Source organism: Puntigrus tetrazona, chromosome 3, assembly GCF_018831695.1.
Source record: "Puntigrus tetrazona isolate hp1 chromosome 3, ASM1883169v1, whole genome shotgun sequence".
Classification (NCBI taxonomy): Eukaryota; Metazoa; Chordata; class Actinopteri; order Cypriniformes; family Cyprinidae; genus Puntigrus; species Puntigrus tetrazona.
Genome location: NC_056701.1, coordinates 6,091,735 through 6,112,217, shown reverse-complemented (window position 1 = coordinate 6,112,217; position 20,483 = coordinate 6,091,735). Strand labels below are relative to the sequence as shown.

The 20,483-nt window shown below is 37.1% G+C and overlaps 3 protein-coding genes and 2 pseudogenes across 4 annotated transcripts; 3 read left to right on the top strand and 2 right to left on the bottom strand.

Annotated features, from left to right (window-relative positions):
• Positions 1 to 1,878: 1,878 nt before the first annotated feature.
• Positions 1,879 to 5,785, bottom strand: dhps (deoxyhypusine synthase). Its single transcript, XM_043234867.1, has 10 exons — positions 5,654 to 5,785; positions 5,160 to 5,374; positions 4,105 to 4,262; positions 3,867 to 3,988; positions 3,607 to 3,715; positions 2,897 to 2,983; positions 2,726 to 2,831; positions 2,542 to 2,645; positions 2,338 to 2,463; positions 1,879 to 2,263 (listed from the first exon to the last, which is right to left on the bottom strand). Exons 2-10 carry the CDS (start codon positions 5,362 to 5,364, stop codon positions 2,168 to 2,170), a joined length of 1,113 nt encoding a protein of 370 aa, XP_043090802.1. The 5' UTR covers positions 5,365 to 5,374; positions 5,654 to 5,785; the 3' UTR covers positions 1,879 to 2,167.
• A 511-nt stretch (positions 5,786 to 6,296) lies between these two features.
• gng14 (G protein subunit gamma 14) lies at positions 6,297 to 8,937 on the top strand. 2 transcript variants are annotated; one of them, XM_043234859.1, is made up of 3 exons: positions 6,297 to 6,645; positions 6,729 to 6,855; positions 7,972 to 8,937. In XM_043234859.1, exons 1-3 carry the CDS (start codon positions 6,530 to 6,532, stop codon positions 8,095 to 8,097), a joined length of 369 nt encoding a protein of 122 aa, XP_043090794.1. In that variant the 5' UTR covers positions 6,297 to 6,529; the 3' UTR covers positions 8,098 to 8,937. The 2 variants fall into 2 exon arrangements, with proteins under 2 accessions (XP_043090794.1, XP_043090795.1); XM_043234860.1 differs by having other exon boundaries at positions 6,603 to 6,645; positions 6,740 to 6,855.
• Positions 8,592 to 13,788, bottom strand: fbxw9 (F-box and WD repeat domain containing 9). Its single transcript, XM_043234865.1, is given in 12 exon segments — positions 8,592 to 8,675; positions 9,698 to 9,766; positions 9,842 to 9,990; positions 9,993 to 10,041; positions 10,124 to 10,272; positions 11,427 to 11,580; positions 11,582 to 12,105; positions 12,108 to 12,143; positions 12,146 to 12,167; positions 13,051 to 13,198; positions 13,339 to 13,490; positions 13,724 to 13,788. Coding segments are annotated over 11 exon segments (1,494 nt in total). The 5' UTR covers positions 13,449 to 13,490; positions 13,724 to 13,788.
• A 1,730-nt stretch (positions 13,789 to 15,518) lies between these two features.
• LOC122341457 lies at positions 15,519 to 16,937 on the top strand (annotated as a pseudogene).
• A 1,888-nt stretch (positions 16,938 to 18,825) lies between these two features.
• On the top strand, positions 18,826 to 19,749 carry LOC122341455 (annotated as a pseudogene).
• The last annotated feature ends 734 nt before the right edge of the window (positions 19,750 to 20,483 follow it).

Genomic DNA, 20,483 nt, shown 5'->3' with positions numbered 1-20,483 from the left:
CACAATTTTCCTTTGCGGGCAAAGTTGGACTTCATTTAATACAGCTGGTGCATCATACTTTTCCATTCACAGCCTGTGTGTAAATTTCATCTTGATAAATCCTTTGCTTCCACGTCCATAATAAATTGTATAGGGTTAGAAAACAAAAAGCCATGTCTCCAGTTACACGTAGACAACTCATCTTCTGCAGGACTTTAATAAACATTCATGCCAGTAAAGCAAACACTTAGAGTTTATTTTTTTAAATAATTCTGCATTTGGTATAAAAACAATATCTGACTTTCATTGGTTAACATTTATAATTTATTTATTATTACTTTGTCAGATAACCATATTAAAATGACCATTGTGACTTTTTCTTTCATTGACAAATGTACCAATAACAATTTGTCCACGTCCATATCAAAACTAAAAATTTCAATAATATAAGGTTATATATATATATATATATATATATATGAAACATACACTAAATAATTATATAAATAAATTAATATTTATTATAAGCACTTATATCAGTATAAATATATTAAGTCTATAAACTTTTTATATACAAGATATTCATTACAAATATACACAATACACACAAAAGAAGCACTTCATTTAATACAGCTATGCTCATATTCATTTTCCAAGTGCAGTATTAAAACAGCACTAATTTATATAAAGCACTAGCTATTAAAATGTCAGTTTATGTCTTTCCAGGCTTTTATCCTGCCACGGGTTGGCATCTGCTCTTAGCTTTTCCAATAAACATGTGCAAATTTCATCTTGATAAATCCAAAGCTAAATGAGAGATGAAAAAGCCATGTTTCCAGGGGTTCAAGACAGTTCAGTTCAAGACAGATTGCTTTATCGCTGTGAGTTCAAACGTGCAAAAGGAAGTTTGAAACTAGGCTAACAAAACAAAACCAACATATATAATATATCAATATATCAATTAGGTCAAAACGCTTGATTTGCACACTTACTACAGCTGAGCAAATGTTATCGCAGCACATGCCCTTGACCGCCGCTTTCAGTCAAACTGCTAAATACTGTATAAATCTCTACAGTTTCTCACTGTAATTAAATAAACTGTTTATGCACGCCAGGCCAAGAGAAGTAAATCAAGTCTGTTGTGAAGAACAGAAATGGAGTGGATCAGGGGACTGCTGGATTGCAGAGAGTGAGACACGACTGCCCCTTGCTGGCCTTAAAGCGACAGAACGATAATGTTTTTACAGATGAAAACGTGCATTGTGTTTTAATTTAAATTCATTCGATTCATTCCTGCCCATGCATTTTAACTAGCTACATAACAGTAATGTAAATTATGAGTAAATGTACCATACATAGATACATTTAAATTGAAAAAAAGTTTTAAAGGTGTGTGTGTATATATATTTTTTTGTGCTGTCAAACAGTAATCGCAATTAATCGCATCAAAGTATTTTGTTTGCATGTGTTTTCTGTGTACATTTATTATCTATATATGTAAATGCACAAACATACAGTATATAACTTGAACATACATGTCTAAATTTATATTAGAAATATATTTTATATATTTATCATCACACATATAATGTAAATAAAAACATTTTTATGCAATTAATCAGGTTTTATCACTTGACAGCATATATAATATATATATATATATATATATATATATATATATATATATATATATATATATATATAACATTACTGTTTCTTTTCTATACTTTTGATCAAATAAGCGGAGATTTAATAAGCTTAAGACATGCCTTTAAAACATTTAAAACCTCACTGATCCCAAGCATTTGAGCGGCAGTGTGTATAATGTGTTAATAAAAATATATATATATATATTTTTTATTTATTATACATTCTGTTATACATTATTTAATATTCCAGTAGATGTTGATGATTCATTTATTATCCACGCAATGCAAGTATAATAATTAAATAACGTAGGTTATAAACATCCAGACAAAATAAAATGCACAAGCAGAGCACAAGATTTTGTGCAGTAACACTGAAGGATGCAATGCCATAAAACACACACTGTGCCATCTCACAAAGGTACAAAAATAAACATAAAAGCTGGTAAACTAGTGAAGTTGATTTCGAACATATTATGCCAAACATCAGCACGCAAAGACCATAAGAAACTAAGATATATACACAGATAATTCTATATTCATCAATCGCTCTTCTTCTCCTTGATCAGTCTGCTGGCGTTGTGTGCAAACGTTTCAGCCACTAAAAGGGGAAAGACTATAGAAGCATCGGCGTAGATCTGTGCAAAACACGACAGCACAGTTAACCAGATGATCACGTTACTAACATCATATCCGTGGGGTCTGAGCTTACCTTTACAGGTGTGGCGTCCATGCGGATCTTCCCCCAGGAAACGGCTTCATCCGGACGAGCGCCGGAGTCGGAGCCGTCAAACTCCTGACCAGTGTTGACAAACACCGCAAAATCTGCTCCATTCCTCTGAAAAACAGATGAGAAGGTTTGATTTTTGTGACTCGGCGCCATCGGGCTTTTTTTTGGGGGGGTCCGTGCGATTACCATGAGATTGGCGTTGGAGATGTGATGCTTGACGAGGCCCCCTCCGAGAATGATCATCCCTGTGGTCTTGGCAAACACCGCCTTGCTGTTCAAACGCCGAATATCTGAAGCATGCACAATTATCATGAACGCCACTGTCAAATCACCTCTACGCTGAGCCCACGTCACGTCTCCAGAGACTCACCCTCCACAATGTCAAGCACCAGGCCGGGATTCTTATACGAGTGGAAATAGATCATGTCACCCAATGAGCCGTCAGTGAGGGCGGGACTAAACACTGGGATGTCATTCTGAAAGACAACCTTACGGTCAGAGAAATTCAGACTGAAGTGAAGGCGTTTGAATCAAATGTTACCTTATAAGCCCAGTAGTACACCGAGTCTGGGTTGTTGATTTCTTTGCCTAGTCTGTGGATCATTTTGGAGGGTGTCCAGTGTGTGCCCTGGTTAACAAAAATTACAATTAAAATCATTAATACAAATTTAAATGCATTACACTCGTAGAATCTTAGGCAGAAAATTAAATACTGAAAATTACAAATATTTAAAAATAAAATACAATATAATTAACAACTGGACAATATATTGAATTAAATTAAATGTAAAATTTAAAAAAAAAAATGCATGCACTTTTCACTTTTGTGTGGGCAATTTTACAATTCTAACCACCCCAAAAATCTGGTCCAAAATATTCACTCAAAAATAAAATGAAAAGTATTTTTTTTTTTAAATTATTTCACCATCATTTAGTTTAGAGTAGGAATTTTTGCAAATATTTACACCACAATTTAATAAAATAATAAAAAATAAAGCAATAATGTATATTAATGTATATTTGTAATAACATTTGATGAATTTAACTTAATTGTATTTTAAAGTAATATTCTAATTTAATTTGTTTTAAATTACCTTACACTTGTGGACATGTTTACCACCCCAATTGTAAAAAAACGAAATAAATGAAATGTTTGTGTTTCAGAATAATAATTTTGTCCACAGTTAGACTTTTTACAAACATTTAACCACCCAAATGAATCAAACAAAGCAAAGTAAAACAGAATAATACCAAAAATTTGCACCTCTGTTTTTGTTCCAGCACCATTTGGTCCAAAATAGGCATCAGCCAGTCTTCAAACTTACAGTAATTATCATTTGGTACCAAGAGATTACCTATTCTATGACATAAAGATAATTACATGTATTAATAATTACTTATGCATATATATATATATATATATATATATATATATATATATATATATATATATATATATATATATATATATATACACCACAGGGCTCCACAGAGGAACTGATTTTTCTTACCTATTAATGCCTTGCTGCCGTAGCTCTTTGCCTTTCAGACTGAACTCACCGAGGTAAGTGGGTGCTAAACATTTGATAAAGTCTTCCTCGATCCCTCCTGCTGTGGTCACTATCACATCGACCTACAGAAACATCACAATAACTCAACATACATAGACTCTTTTCATTTAATATGAACAGAACAGATAGTGGCAGACCTAGACGGACGTTATCGGCTGAGACAGGCCATGAAACGCACCATTCTGTGCTGTGCGAGGTAGCGAATGCTCTCTCGCACGCCGGAGCTGATCAGGTTGGATGTGTAGCCCAAGAAAATGGTGCATCCTGAAGCAGATGTGTGTGAATCACAGCCCTCGTGCTCCTCCGGCTCGGCTCCGCCTCCAGTCTCTTCTCTATCTACTCCATGCACACACACACACACACACACACACGCACACTTATTAGTCATTTCTAATAAAACACACTCACAAATTGCACGTTTCTGTGATACTTACACATTTTAGTTTTTTAATCATACATTATTAAATATATTTATACCACTGAAAATGTTTTTGCTTTTTTGTTAAAGTCTCTAGTGCTCATAAATGCTGCATTAATTTAACTTTAATTTCATAAATTAGTTTAACAGAAAAAACTAATATTGTGATTGTATTATTAGTTTCATGTTTTCAATATGAATAGATTTTAAAATAGAATTATTCTTGTGATGTAAAGCTGAATTCTCAGCAGCAGTCCTCAGTGTCACACGATCCTTCAGAAATCACGCTAATATAATGATTTACCAATGTTATTGATGCTCAATTATTAAAATTTGTTCATTTTAAAGCACTTTATTATTTTTGTGGAAATTCTGTGTTTGTTCAGTAATCTCTGCTGAAGTAAAACGTCAAAAGAACAGCATTTATTACAAACAAAAATCTTCTGTAACATTACACGCGTCTCTACAGCAACCTTCTTTTATCAATTTAACGCACCCTCGCCGTTTCGAAGTGTTCGTTTCTTATTTTTGTTCTCGCCTCAATTTCAAAGAAAATATTATGCGGCACAATAGTTTTTTCAACACTAATTGTTTCTTTAGCATCGTCATATTATAATGATTTCTGAAGGATCATGTCACACTGAAGACTGGCGTAATGATGCTTAAAAATTCATATTCATATTTTAAAATGCACACCAAGTCGCAATCACACTTCACAATATTATAGCTCTTTTAAAACGACCATACTATTGATGAAATGCAGTCTTGGTGAACGCAAGGTACGTTAAAGAACATTAAGCCCCCCAGCAGAGTGCTCCTCACCATCTTGTTGATCTCCTGCACGGCCAGGCCGAAGCTGCTGGCCTGGAAGCCGGTGCAGAGGAAGGACTGCAGCAGGGCTCTGTGCTCCACGCCCTGGTTGAAGTCATAGCCCCTGATCTGAGGCATGTCCTCCGGCAGAGAGATGCTCTCCTTCAACACCGCGTCCCTCGCCACGGAGGGAGCCTGACGATCGGCCATCAGCCCACAACTACAGCGACACAATACACCTTAATACAGTCCTACCAGCTTCATACTCTACAGAATGAGAATGACATTCACCTAACGTTACCGTGGTACTTAATAGTGATAAGATTACGGTTTTATCAGGGTATAGAGCAAACGCGGTTTAAAGACTAACGCGGTTCCAGTGCTGAGATCAAACACTTCAGCGTCAATGATCGATGAACGGTTATATAAGCTAATACGCAAATATAAAAACGTGCTTGATTTCTATGTATTTGTGTTTTTAAAACAATGTTACACTCACCCCGCGTGTAATACAAGCTTGTTAATGTAGTTTATTTATGTTTTTAGCGACCCCCTTTTTACGGCGCTTCACACTTCATCATCCACATGTTTCAAACATCTACGGCAAGCGCGGAGGTACAAATTGAATATACAAAACGCGAAGCGCCTTTATTCTATTCTGTTCTATTCCATTTTTTTAAATTCTATGTGCATGCTATCCACCCTATCATGCCAATGGTGTTGTATATAAAAGAAGCGTATAAATTACACACAACAGCATATAAAGAAAGTTACAAAGCAGCGTCAGTTAGAGCATAATATATCAATACATCGATAATATTTTATTTAAAAATAATAAATTTATAATATAATAATTGCTCGTATTAATACATTTTAATTACATATTATTATGTTGGCTATTTACTAAATTGTTTTTCCCAAAGGCTGTGTAGCCTGCTAGTATTACTAGTATATGATTATTTTTAATGCATTAAACAGGAAAATATTACAAGATGTAAGACCTTCAAAGTAATATTTTTAGACCATTTTGACTAAATAAAGTCTATTATTCAAACCTTTTCAAATGTTTAACTTTATTTTTGCTACAGATAAATTAAAACATTTGGAATATGCAGCATTTTTAAATGCTTATTTAGCCGCGTGGCAAATTACAGAGTACCTGATATAACGCAGTTTCTAAGAAACACCGAGCAGGACGATAACACATCTGTGCACACGGTCAAGCGAATTGAAGAGAGGTTTCACGACCACCCGGGTGAAATCAAATACTGCTGAACTTTCCTGACATTTCTGGCGCTCTTGATGTGACCACAAACTCCAGCACATCACAGGAGCTTTGAAGCTTCCAGCAGTGTGTGTGTGTGTGTGTTGGGGGATGGAGGGATTTAACATCCCATGGAGATATAAAAGCCTCCAAAAACTGGACACCGGCTCTTTCCTCGCTGAAACAAGAACATTTGAGCTCCAGGCTACGACCGATGAACTCTTGAGGTAAAATTACAGTCATCATCTATCAGACCTAACACTCCTTCATTACTTCATGCGATGTCATTAATGATAAGGTCAATATCCAGACGTTTTTCAGGGCGCGAGTCTAATGTGGCCGCGGCCGTGATGGACGTGTACTGCAGTAATAACGTTCTTCAGGCCAGGAGAGCCGTGGAGCAGCTCAGACTAGAGACAGAGCTGCAGAGAATCAAGGTGAGATGCACTCTCCACGACAAGACAGAAACAAGAGTCTAGCTTTTGAGTTCTTCATGATTTCATTTGTGCACATGGACGTAAAAATTAAGGAAAAAACCTTCTGAGCACAATAACAGAATGGAATATACACCGTTTAAAAATGCAATTGTTCTTAAAAAACAAAAAGAGAAAATGGCAGCTGCTTGCTAATTAGCAAAAAATAGGGTAGCGATGTTTTAATTTTAGGTTTTAAGGAAATAAGCATACATTTCATCAACTGTCTCTTTGGTGGTTGTTAGTAACAGATGTAGCTAGTCTACTTTCTGTCGAACCCCATCGATTTGTTGATTTTGATCGATTTCTTTTCCTTTATCGCTTAGAAAAACTTTATTTTACTGCAAACTTGCATGAAACGTCCCATTAGGAAACACCACATTTTAGGTCTTAGTGTGTAGGTCCAATTTTAAAGTACTAAAAAGTAAATTAGTAGATGTATCAAATTTTAGGGGTGAATATAGTACAATGATGTCCTCTCAAGTGCATGGGAAGGTTACTTTGCAAATGTTATAGGTTACAGATTAATAGTTGCCCTTTTTAAAATCCGGTAACTAGTAGTCGAGTACTTTATTAAAGTAATGTAAATGATTACACCTGATTACTTTTCTAAATGTTTGTTTTCAACCGTCAATCATTTTAAAAGCATTGACCGTACAGTAAGACTCAACACCAATTACTGTCAGACTTTCAAAGTCCTCCATCACTTAAATTAAAATGATCGTTTATCGCTCAAATAATAGTTTAGCTTTACTTCGAGGTAAAATCATAAAATGCAGGTTTAAAATCATGACCAGAAGACAGCTTAATGGCTTCGACGCCGCTTTCGAAATCGAATCATTTTGGAAAACACTGGAAAAATGCGAAACTGGCGTCTTATATTTAAGAGCGGTCGATGCAGTTTGTAAAAGAAATGAATTTTAATTGCACATTTTCCTCAGCGACTGATTACAGATACATCTTGTAATTGCATTACGCAATTCTGGTCCCCAACGCAACATCTTATCGCAATTCTCTTTTACATTCTCACACTGTGTGTAATGTATGTCTGTCACATACGTGTGGGCATGTGCATGTCAGATTTCGGCTGCCGCGGAGCAGCTTGTTCAGTACTGTCAGGAGCACAGGAGAGCCGACCCGCTGCTGACCGGGATCAACGCCTCCTCCAACCCCTTCAAAGACAAGAAGACCTGTGTGCTGCTCTGAACCGGGTCCGCAGCGGCGCCGAGAACCACACGCATTCAATTATCAAAAAGTGCATTTATAAAGCTTGGGAGTCACAGAACAACACGGCAGCGCGGTCGGCAAAAACTATAAATAATCCATAAATAAAAACAATTCGTTCCGATTAGGATATCTAGTGGTTTGCTCTCCTGTGAAGGGCACGCATTTTAAAGCACTGCGCCTCGTTTGTAAACGGTATGCTCATCCAACTTAAATCACGCTTTTATAATAACTGATCTCTTAGTGTACTATACAGAGTGATAAATATTGAAAACTTGCTCTGCTGTTTGTACTATTATACTGCATGTGCTTCAGATTTCAGTATATTATCAGCATCGGTTGTGTCGAAATGATCACATAAATCACAAAAGGTGTGACGAGGCACTGAAATGTTTTGCACACGTAGTGCGAAGAAAGACGGAAAACTAGGAATGTGATATTTTTGTTTCTAGACTCAATGAAACTTTCAGACGTTTTCAGACCCTCAGCATCTCGGGCCTCCAGACTTCCACGTTCATGTCACCGGAGGCGATGGCCAGCGTTCCTCCTTCAACACTTAACTGAGGAGAGAAAAATCGTTTATTTATGGTTTTATTAGAGTTATTGTGGTATCATCCAGCAAAAGTATTTTTGAGACATGCAGTAATGGCTTCGAATGTGGCTTATCCAGTCGGACTTGTAATACATTTGCGTGCTGTTGAGTCTTTTATTTTCAATTCAAGCTCTTTTTGCACTGATTCCAGACAATTCATGTGTTTTGAACGATCACAGGTTTTTGGTTTGCATCTATTATATTCCAAATAAAAACAGTATGAAATGAGATTAAGTATCTTTCATATCGCTTGATAAAAATATTTAATTCTGTGGGTTTTCAAAACTAGGCACTACCGCATGGTTATGTAATAAATAATGGTGAAAAAGTACAGGCACACCTGAATAGTACAGTTATATCAACAAAGAGAAAGTATAACTGCACTACTCAACCAATAGGATTTGTAGATAGAGTTATTTTAAAGACTTTTTAAAAAGTATTATTATATATATATATATATATATATATATATATATATATATATATATATATATATATATATATTTATTTATTTTTATTTATTTTTTTAATGTTTGTATTTAATAGTTTGTATTTAATAAATGTGAAAAAAGCCATATTCTCAGTGTATCAATGTTGAAAACAGCTGCTTAAAGTAATAGTTTGCCCAAAAATGAAAATTTTGTCATCATTTACTCAAGTAGTTTCAAATCTAAAATTCATCAAAGTTTGAAACTACTTGAGTGTGAGTAAACGATGAAGCTATTTTCATTTTTTCATGAACTATACCTTTAATATTTTTGTGGAAACTGTGATAGGTTTATTTAAAGATTCTCTGTTTAATACAAAAGTTGAAAGGACGGCATTAAAGCCTTTACTGTCGTGTTTGATCAATAAATGCATATTTTCTATAAAAAAATAATGAATTCCTCAACAAAATACAATTATATAAAATGTAACCAAATTAAAACTTTATATCGCCCAATTCTATCGTCGAACATAAAATCAAATGAATCGTGTAAAAATGTCAGCGTACCCGTTAACTCCTGCCTGATGGTGAAGGGTACACAGGGTCTTGGGTGGAGCACACGGAAGGTGGACCTGCATCCGGTAAGAGACGTGAGCGCCAATAACCTCGACTAAATATCAGCTAAACTCTTTTTTTACCAGCGCTACCTTGATGGTGCGGTCGGAGGAGCACGTGTAGAGAGCTCCAGTAGAGTAGTGAACGCCGGTGACCAGTGAGCGGTGGATGTTGAACTGGGACACGGGCGCCAGGGAGCTGCCGTGCAGGGAGAAGGTGTGCGCGAGTCCACGGTTATCCCGGCCCACACCTCCCGGCCGCTGCAGGACAGAGACAGCAGGTACGAGCTCAGCTGCGGACGAGACGGGCGTTAGACAGACGCTTGCCGGGACCGCGCGCTTCATTCTTTTATTTTCTGGCTTGTGTTTGAACACCTGGACTTTCTGCAGGAGTTTTCCCGCCCTGCGGTCGAACAGAGCCACGGTATGGTCTTTACTGCCGGACAGGATGTACTGGTCATCAGACGCCAGGCACAACACAGCATCACCGTGAAGACGGAGACTCTTGACCAATGGGTCTGCGGCTGTATCACATCAAACACAGTTAAACGTGTCCGCTAGCCTCTGACTGGACATCTTAGAAGATTATACAACATGTGTGTTTGAGGGACGGTAAGATGTTATGGTTTCTGAAAAGACTCTTTTGCATTTTAGTTGATAGGAAATACAGTGAAATCAGTAACATTGTAAAGATGCTTAGAGTTTAAAATAAATGTATTTTAATTTTGGTGCAAAGCTGAATTTCATCAACTTTACTCCAGTTTTTAGTGTCACGTGCTCCTTTTGCACTGCTTAGTTAGTTTTATTTGTTATTTTGACAGTATAAAACACTAAAGCTTTGATATTTTGTTATTAAATGCACATACATTTATACATTTCTAACTGAAGCTTAATTGTGCAAATGCTTTTTTACATGTCGCAACAGTTATATACCTCTACATTTTCTATACGGATATTATTTAAAATATTTCTCTAAAATGTGAAAAATTTGAATGATTGACATTCATTTTAAAGTAGTATTATAAAGTAGTAGTAGTAGTAGTATATAGTTTTTAATGGCATGTCATGTATTTTTATAACATATACTTGTATAACAAATACAATAAAACCCAACAAACAATCTAACTAAGTTCTATTACATTAATATTAAACAGTTATAATATATTAAGATTTTTTTTACATTAATATATGATAAACAAAAAAATTCTAAAACATTTTCAGGCAAAATTCAACTAAATAGTACATGAAAATATATAAAACTATTACAAATAATTTTTGGTAATTAAAATAAAGCTGCATTTAAGTTAAATGCAAATATTATATATTAAATATATTAGGTACTATGATAGAATGTATTAAATGCTACAAGCATATGCACACACATATATAATATATATTACAGTTGTATACTTATATATCATACTATTAGACTATATTTAAGCTTAACAAATAGGCTGAAGTACTACATCTGTTAAAACTAAAATAATAAAATTTATAATAATGAAAACTGACAAATTAAAAATAAAAGCTAGCTTAATTCTAAAAATAAATAAATACTACAATAGCATGTAAATATTACTAAATCCACACGTTTCACATGTAAAGCTAATCAACCAAATAATCATTCACAATAAAACCAGGAATGTGCTTTAAGAAAATAGCTCGAACCTCAACTCACCTCGGGTGTCAAAGATGCTTAATTTCTGGTCATGTGACCCAGCCAGCACCGTGTCCCTCTCGCAGGACAGACACAATACAGCAGCTTTGCACTGGATGAGTCCCCGCTCTGCTCCTCCGGCTTCCAGATCCCAGAGCCTGACGGTGCTGTCAAGCAGAGCCAGGCGCCAGCAGAGGTCCGCTGGACGCCAGGCACCACACCCAGCCCCGGTGGGTGCTAATGGTCCCGCGCCCCGCAAGAGTGTGCATCAGCTTGCCTCTGGGGCCCTCTCGGAGGTCCCACAGGTTCACGTTTCGGTCCCTCGAGCCGGAGGCACACAGCGCCTCTTCTCCGCCCAACAGGAGGACGCAATTCACATCTGCAATGTGGCCGGAGGGAAGGACGATGTGCTCCAGGGGTGAAGAAGTGCCGGATGACTCGGTCAGATGGGGACCGTCAGAGGCACTCTGGGACTGAACTCGTACGTCGTCTTCTCCCGCCCGCGCTGCAGCGTTTACCTCGACATCCAGCTGCATCTCCACCAAGTTTTCGCTGTTCACCCCGACAGCTGCCTCGTCCTGTGTCTCCGCATGATTCTCGTGCCCCGTCCAGCAGCCAATCAGCTGCTCCATTTCCAAACATGCCTTGGACCAGTCGAAATCCTCCTTCGGCCCGGCTGGGAAAGATGCTTTGGGCCCGAGTTTTGAGCCCGAAGCTGCCACGCCAAGCGATCCTCATAAGCTTTCCCAGGGTCTGACATACCTAAACACATGAGAACAGCAACAGTTCAACAGGTGCTGATGCATTCAATCAAAAAGTGACAGTAAAGACATTTATAATGTTACAAAGGGTGTGTTCTTTTGAACTTTATATTCACCAAAAGAAAAATATGAAACTGCACAACCATTTTAAACACTGATATTAAAAATTTGCAGCAAATCAGCATATTAGAAGGATTTCTGAAGCAGCATGTGACACAGAAAGATTAATTTAAATTTGATTTACACCATAGAAATACATTACATTTTAAAATATAGTCAAATAACAGTTATTTTAAATTGTAATAATATTTCACCATTTTTGTACTATATTTTAAATCAAATAAATGCATCCTTTTTTCAAAAATAAAAAAATATGTATTATTGACCCAAAACTTTCAAACCAAAAGGTTCAAGATTTATAGAATAATAATTAATCATATAAAAGTACTTCTTAAAATGTAGCATTATTATTATTAATAATATATAACAAATATATATTAACATTAGTGGTGCTGTCAAATCATGATTAATCACATTCAAAATAAAAGTATTACTTTACATAATATGCGTGCATAATGTGTATATTTGCTATGTTTATATAGATACACACGTGCATGTATATATTAAAATGTTCATATATAAGAATATAAACTCTATACATGTGCATATTTTCAAAATGTGTATGTGTGTGTATTTACATCTAGAAATAAAAAATATGCACAGTACACATATTGCGTAAACAAAAACTTATTTCGCATGCGGTTAATCGTTAATCGTGACCGCACTAAATATTAGTCAAAACTGCATACCCATTTACTGAAGAAACTTGCCTAAATAGAAGAAAATGTCCGTTTTGGCTTCTAAATGGCTTTGAAAATGTTCACCTGTGGCAGCACACTGATGACACACTGTGCTGGGAGATGTGAGGCTATCTGGGTAACTATCTCCCACGGCAACGACAGGAGGTTGGTTCCGTTGCTGGAAGGGGAGGGGCTTGTCTCCATAGCGCTGACGGATGCTTCCAAATTCAATCTGTGAGGGAAAGGTCAGAAAGTTGAAAAGTTTCAGCCAACGTTTGCAAACACACAGAACTCAAGAAAGGCAAGAGTCGTTGCAGTCAGTAATAAACCATACATTAAAGTTTAATATATCATATTACAGCAAATGCAGACCTCTCGGGTAAGAAGTGTGGGGTGTCTGGGATGAAATCGGGTGGACCGGCATCAGCAGGGCATCTCTGCTGCTTCTCCTCATCCTCCAGAGCGACGCTTGTTCTCGACATTGGCTGAATCACTTTCTGATATTCACATTAAACCTATTAACTCTAAGCGGATTATTACAACATGCGTTTCCCTGATTACCGCCAAGCTGAATAATAACCAACATGGCAACATTAGGTTCTTATCAACCAACATATAATAGGAAACCATACTATAGATGGCAGTTGTCTAATTCTCAGAAGCTTACTGTATACATCTAATTAATTAAGAATACATACATGATCTACATGAAATAAACAATAAATGGAATTTAGATAAACATATGGCTGGCACATACCTTATTTATTCAAAAAATCCTTGTATTCAAAGACAGACTGAAAGAATAAACAATCCACATTTCTCATCCGACTGTTTTTGTTATAAATTATTGATCATTTTGATATGACACTGCACAAAATCATCTGTGTTCGCCGTGTCTTTACTTAAGTTTTTCCTCACGCTTGTTAAAAGTAGGCAGAGAATGTAAAAGGAAAATCATAGAAGCGCGAAACGTATTTTTGATCATCGGAGAAAATATGATTACAGTTACATTGATCTCAAAGCGACGCTTGTCAACACTACACTTCTCCGGCGCACGCTATTTGCGTCATCGGCGTCGCCGTGTCTCGCGCCCTGACGACAATTTACGCAAAAGATAAAATATCTCCAAATTAAACGTGATTGTAATTATATTGGAGTTTATTTCTGCGGTGCCTGTGAAAAAAAATATCATCTCTAGTTGCAGTTCAGCATTTAAAAATACAGGAAACAGCAATGATGCAAATGTGAAGTTGTGAGGAGTAAATGTAAATATATGAAAATATTAGATAATAGGTGATTTGTGCAATTATTTAGAAATATATAGTCAAGTGCAAACGCGTTTACCCAATACTCAAATATTTAGCTACTGAAGACAAAACATGCTGCTTTATTTGACATGAGACAGAGCCATTTATAATAGTTTATATCTGTGTCAATAGGTGTGATCTGACTCTAAACAATTACAGTAAGGTCGAAGTCCAGCACATTTCGCCTGTTTCTTCCACACATCCCTGTAGAGACAACCCCATTTCACAACTTCATTTGTTTGCTTTTCTACCGCAGTATTCAAATTCGCTTCTCTGTATAAGACAATAACTAAGGCACAGAGGTGATAGCGTGCTTTACAAATGAAATGTTTATAAACTATGACCTAACCGCTGGGATAAGTATTTTACAGTGATGTTACCAATGCTTAGAAATCTAGAAACAGCAGATGATGAATGATTGGTTGGATATTTGGACCTCAAAGCTGATTTTAGGAGATTTTAGGTCATGTGAAGTAAAATGAGGATATAATGAGTAATATTTAGGTAGAAAATATAAGCAACACTTTAAAATGAACAAACACAAACATGGAAAACAAAACATGTTATTTCTATACCACCTTTCACACACAAAATAAGCTGAAAGGTCAAAATATAAACAATGTTTAGGGGGCAAAAAGCAGAAAAATAATAATAAGCAAAGAGAATGACAGAAAAGCATATCTGCGTAAAATATGCATTTGGTATATATGAGAATAATATATTGAACAGTACAATGAGAAAGCTCAGATCATGTGTAACTTTGCATGGTACAGCTGACAGGTTTTGGGTGAGAAGCTGAACACGATTTCTTCAGGATTTCATAACCAAAAATCAGAATCAGAAGACCTTAAAGTCTCATCTCCGTTGCATATCTCTCCATCTTTTATAGCCTCATTTCGCAAATGAGAGCTCTAGTAGGACATACAGAACATAAATCAATCCCATAAAGTCTTCCCTCCACCTTTAGCATTCAGATGCTTATCAAAACCGGGTGGGCCCCTGAAATTTCATTATCTCCACATTCCGCTCATCTGAACTTCACACTGACCGGACATTCGCAAACCAGGGCCGGTCTACGGAGGTGCTGCTGATAAGGTAATGAGTAATGAGAGGATGTGGCCACTCCTGGACCGCTCACGTTCTGGGTGAGGTTACTATGTGCAGACTAACCTGGAGTCCATACGGACGGCGGCCGGGCTTAAGCGACCTCAAATCATTTTCTGGAATATGACCAAGAGGCGTCAATGAGAAGACAACACTTTGAAGGCGTCAAATCATCAATTTAAGCGAGGTTTAAGGAGCGCCTAATCATGGTAACCTTGAACACTCAGTCTCTCACCGTGCCGGTGGGGATAATCCGGCTCTTTGAGTTTGCACTAACGCTCATTACCTTCAGCCTGGTGGCTTCTGAAGGCCACAATGGCTCTTCGTTCTGGGCCTGGTGCATGTTCACCTGGTGCTTCTGCTGTTTCATGACCCTCCTCGTCATTACCCTGGAGTTCACCAGCCTCAACGGCAAGCTGCCCATCTCTTGGGACGACTTTACGACGGCTTTCGCGATGCTGTCCACGCTGATGCTGCTGGCCGCTTCGGTCATCTACCCCACTTTCTTCGTACACTCCTCGCAGCCGGTCAGGATCGCGGCCACGGTCACGTCCTGCGTCGGCTTCAGCCTGTATTCAGCCGAGGTGGGACTGAGCCGGGCCAGACCCGGGGAGATCAGCGGGTTCCTGTCCACCGTGCGGGCCTGCTGAAGGTCCTGGAGGCGTTTGTGGCCTGCATCATCTTCATCTCTGAATTCGAACATTTACAGCAGGTCCCCGGGCTCCAGTGGTGCGTGGCCGTCTACTCCATCTGCTTCATCGTGGCACTCCTCATCATCATCCTCACCATCGGCAGGTTGCTGTCTCGGATACCCTTCCCGCTGGACAAATGCCTGACGGGGTACAACATACTGGCGGTTTTAATGTACCTCACGGCTGTGGTGATTTGGCCTTTCTACAGCTTCCGGCGCAATCCGAGACCACCAACCTGCAATCACTGTTTCTGGGACAGCCTGGTTTGTCGTGTCCTGCATGACTTGCATCAATTTGATCGTCTACATCGTGGATACGGTTTACTCGGTGCGTTTGGTGTTTATTTCACCTGCCTAGAAAACAGAACTTGATCAAGTGCTTGAGATGTTCCTCGTTTGTAAGCTTTGAAATGTCAAATTTACTGAAAGCTTAACCAGGCAACAGCTCGGACGAGAAGCACGGTTGTTATATAGGGAGTTTTAAATATACTTGACATTAATAAAAAAATAATAATCCTGAAGAAAGTTGACTTTTTAAGGATTATTACAAATATTTTGGATGACAAATATGTAATAATCATTTAATTATGTGTGTATATGTGCATTGTATGTTACATATGTGACCCTGGAGCACAAAAAAAAAACAAAAAACGTTGATGTGTGTAATTGTATGGCTCAAAATGATCTATTTTTCTTTCATGCCAGAAATAATTGAGTAAAGATCATGTTCTACATTTTGTGATTTTCATAAAAAATATATATACATAAAAAAATTTGTAAATTGTAAACTTATCAAAACTTTGTCTTTGATCAGTAATATGCATTTGCTAAGAACTTCATTTGGACAAATTTAAAGGCAATTTTCTTAATTGTTACTTATTTATTAATATTTTTGCACCCTCAGACTCAGTTTTCAAATAGTTTTATCTCCTAAAAAAACATACATCAATGGAAAGCGTATTTATTCAGCCTTCAGATGATATACATCTCAGATTAAAAAAATCACTTCTGCTGTTGTTTGCAAACAAACCAACAAGTGAAAACGGCAGAAAGCGAAAGAGAGAAGACACATCGGTTCGTTCCGTCGTTATATATTCCTTTTATGGCATCATAGCTGTAACATTCAATATCAGTATAATATTGATCTTTGATCCTACAGATACTATTAACGTACTAAAGGTTACAAAAATGACAGTAAGTATTTGAGAAATACGGTTTAATTCAGAAATGCATTACAATATAGGAATAAAAATATGAATATGTGCACTTTTTGTATTAAATCACCCGTCATATGCTCTATTTCAAATTCTGTCAGATTAAAATTTGCTAGCTAGTGAAAGTATATTTTACTCTTCAATAACACTTCAATTTAAACACAAAACTAATAGGCATAACAATGTACAGTCAAGTCTTCGTCTTGATCAGCGGACTGCCAACACTTAAATTAGTATTAATAAGTATTTCTTGATGTGGCTCTTGTTGTTGTTTTTTGAGTTTTTAAACATCCTGATCTTGAAAATAATTTGCTATTGTTGTTGTTTTATCATTTATCATATTTTAACCTAGATTTCAACATGAAAATAGCAGCTGCCATTTAAAACAACACAGACAGAAGCAACAGTTAAAAGATAGAGTTAAATGAGATGTAATGCGACTCCTTCTGGTTGTCAGATGCTAGTAAAAAAAAACTAAATTTATTAATTTGAAGGCTTTTGATAAGACAGTATCTAAAAAAAAAACAGTAAATAAAATAAAATAAAATAAAAAGTCAAATTTGAAATAAATATATATATATATATATATATATATATATATATATATATATATATATATATATATATATATATATATATATATATAATTATTTAATTACTTTTCTATCTTATGATTTCTATCTTATCTTATGATTTCTATCTTATCTTATTTTATTTTTATTTTTTTATTATGATATATCTTATGATTTTGACTTTTCATGTCATAATTCAACTTTTTATGTCATCACTTTTTATTATTAAAAATTGACTGTCACAATTGTCATATAGCATTGTTTTATAGCATAAATATTTAGGTTTTATATCACAACTATGACTTTATATCTCATAAATTTGTCACATTTTTTTTTTTACCAAAGCAGCTAGTTATTATTACTCTAATGGGATCCGGTAGCAAATAAAACTATTTGACAATAAAAAGAAAAATAAAGAGAAAAGTAAATAGCTTTAACACCCGTAGACAAAGAAAGCACTGTTGCTTTCACATTGTTTGCTTTATCTGTAAAACATTCTTTGCCTATATGCTCTTATCAGGACAAGTAAAAGAATAATCCAAACTAAACGTTCCTGTGATTAAACCAAAGGTAGACCAGAGTTCAGGGTTTTGAAATCAGCTCATAGGACAACAGCAGACCGGCAGCCAATGAGAAGCCGGAGCAGGGTCATCGCGCGATAAGCTCAGAAAACGGCTTCGACTGATGGTTTATTGTCAACACGATCAAACATGTTTGCTGCCATCGGAGAAAGAAGAGAAGTTTTACCACAAAGAGGAACTTTTGGCTATTGATTTTTCAAGGTTGCCTGTGCAATACAGAATCCGCAGGGCGACGTGAGGACAGACTGAGTTTGATATGGATTTGTTGGCGTTTATGGCACAGTGAAACTGCACAGTGGCGCTTGAAAGAATCTAACGCAGTTTTGAGCAACCCACGCATTGGAAATCTGCAAAAACAAAGGCCTTGGGATCCCGACACCCGTTTCCGTCATGTTGCGCGTGGATTTCAGATCGCTGATTCTGCCTATTGGCATTGTTCGGCTGGTGGAGGTGGTTCTGACGTGCATCTGCTTTGCATTGGCGGCGTCAGCGGGAATCGACGCCGAAGCCAAGTCATTGGGCTTGGTGCATGTTCTGCTGGTGCATCTGCTGTTTTACGACCCTCCTGGTCATCATTTGGAGTTACCCACCTGAACACCAAAGTGCCCGTTTCATGGGAAGACTTCACCATGGCTTTTGCTATGTTGGCCACGCTCATGATGGTCACCATTGCGATCATCTACCCCACGTTCTTTGCCTGCTCCTCCTGCTCCAGGGAGATCGGGGCGTCCGCCGTGACCTGGTTGTGTTTTGGGCTGTGCGCCGCCGAGGTCTGGTTGGTCCACAAAGACCTGGTGAAACCAGCGGCTTTCTCACCACCATTCCTGGTCTCCTCAAGATCCTGGAGACATTAAATCGCCTGCATCATATTCCGTCGTTGAGTCCCACAGAATACAGGATGTCTCCGGGAGCGGAGTGGTGCGTGGCCCGTCTACTCCTTATGCTTCATTTGTTCACTGCTGATCATTTTCCTCACCATCGCCAAGCTATCTTCCGTCTTTCCATTTTCGTTCGACAAAGTGGTCATTAGCTTCAACGTCCTGGCGTGGCTATGTGCGCAACCGCTGTTGTCATCTGGCGCTCTATGCTTTGACAATAACTTACGTCCGTCAGATTATGGCGCTGTTCTTGGGATGACCTGGTGGTGGTGACCTTCATGACTGTCATTAACTTTTGGTATACATCGAGGATATGGCGTACTCTGTTAAAATAGTATTCTTTAGCCGACCACACGGGCAGGAGTAACCCATGCCATCTTTGAAAACATGAAAAAATAATGTATGTATGCGTAAGGATGTTATTGTATACGGAGACAGACATCCCGAGCGAAAACTTATTTGTCAAGAAAGGTCCGTTTTTGGCAAATATATCAGAGCATATAGATAAAGCATCGCATGCTGAGAGGCTATTTCCAAACTAAAGCAGTTTCAAGCGAAAATCTGAAACATATCTGAACTTGCTGGAGAAAGCATTTCACCTCACGTGAAAAACCAAATAGCATTCACCCGGCAAATTTATGCAATACAAAGGTAAATGTGGCCACGCCCTAATTATGACTGAGTCAGGGTTGAGTACAGATGAGTTACTAATTCCCGGAAGTCGCACCACGGTTAATATTTATTCATAGTAGATCATGTTTCATGGGTTCATTTTGAAACCCTATATTCACGTCACTCCTCAGTAACACATGAACTTTGTACAGTGATTTTTATTTTTGTTACCATGTTGCCAGTCTTATTTTTGGTTTGTCGTACACTCTCAAAATCTGGAAGGTTGTATGATGTGAGAAACATTCAAAGAAAAGAATTAGAAGTTTATGTGATTTCGTAGCCGTTTAATCTAAAACCAGCATAATCATTGCCACAAAAAAAAAATGAAGAAATGGTTTGTTTACCCAGTTGATTTTAATCTAAAAGGAAAAAAATGACATTGATTCTGTTTTTTTTGTTAATATTAATAACTTCATGTTAATTTTATTAACATTAGCCTTGTCCATTAACATTGACATTTTTTTTTTTTAAATGTTATTAAAGAATAGTTGAGAAAGT

Bases quoted from the DNA above. Each gene is read 5' to 3' on its own strand.
- dhps (XM_043234867.1), bottom strand. From the start codon at position 5,364: ATGGCCGATCGTCAGGCTCCCTCCGTGGCGAGGGACGCGGTGTTGAAG. The intron at 3,716-3,866 runs GTAAGAAAAATC...TTTATGTCATAG, and splicing joins CGGCAGCAAGGCATTAATAG to AATAGGTAATCTCTTGGTAC. The intron at 2,984-3,606 runs GTATTATTCTGT...TTTGTTAACCAG, and splicing joins AACAGAGGTGCAAATTTTTG to GGCACACACTGGACACCCTC.
- gng14 (XM_043234859.1), top strand. From the start codon at position 6,530: ATGGAGGGATTTAACATCCCATGGAGATATAAAAGCCTCCAAAAACTG. The intron at 6,646-6,728 runs GTAAAATTACAG...GTCAATATCCAG, and splicing joins ACGACCGATGAACTCTTGAG to ACGTTTTTCAGGGCGCGAGT. The intron at 6,856-7,971 runs GTGAGATGCACT...TGTGCATGTCAG, and splicing joins CAGAGCTGCAGAGAATCAAG to ATTTCGGCTGCCGCGGAGCA.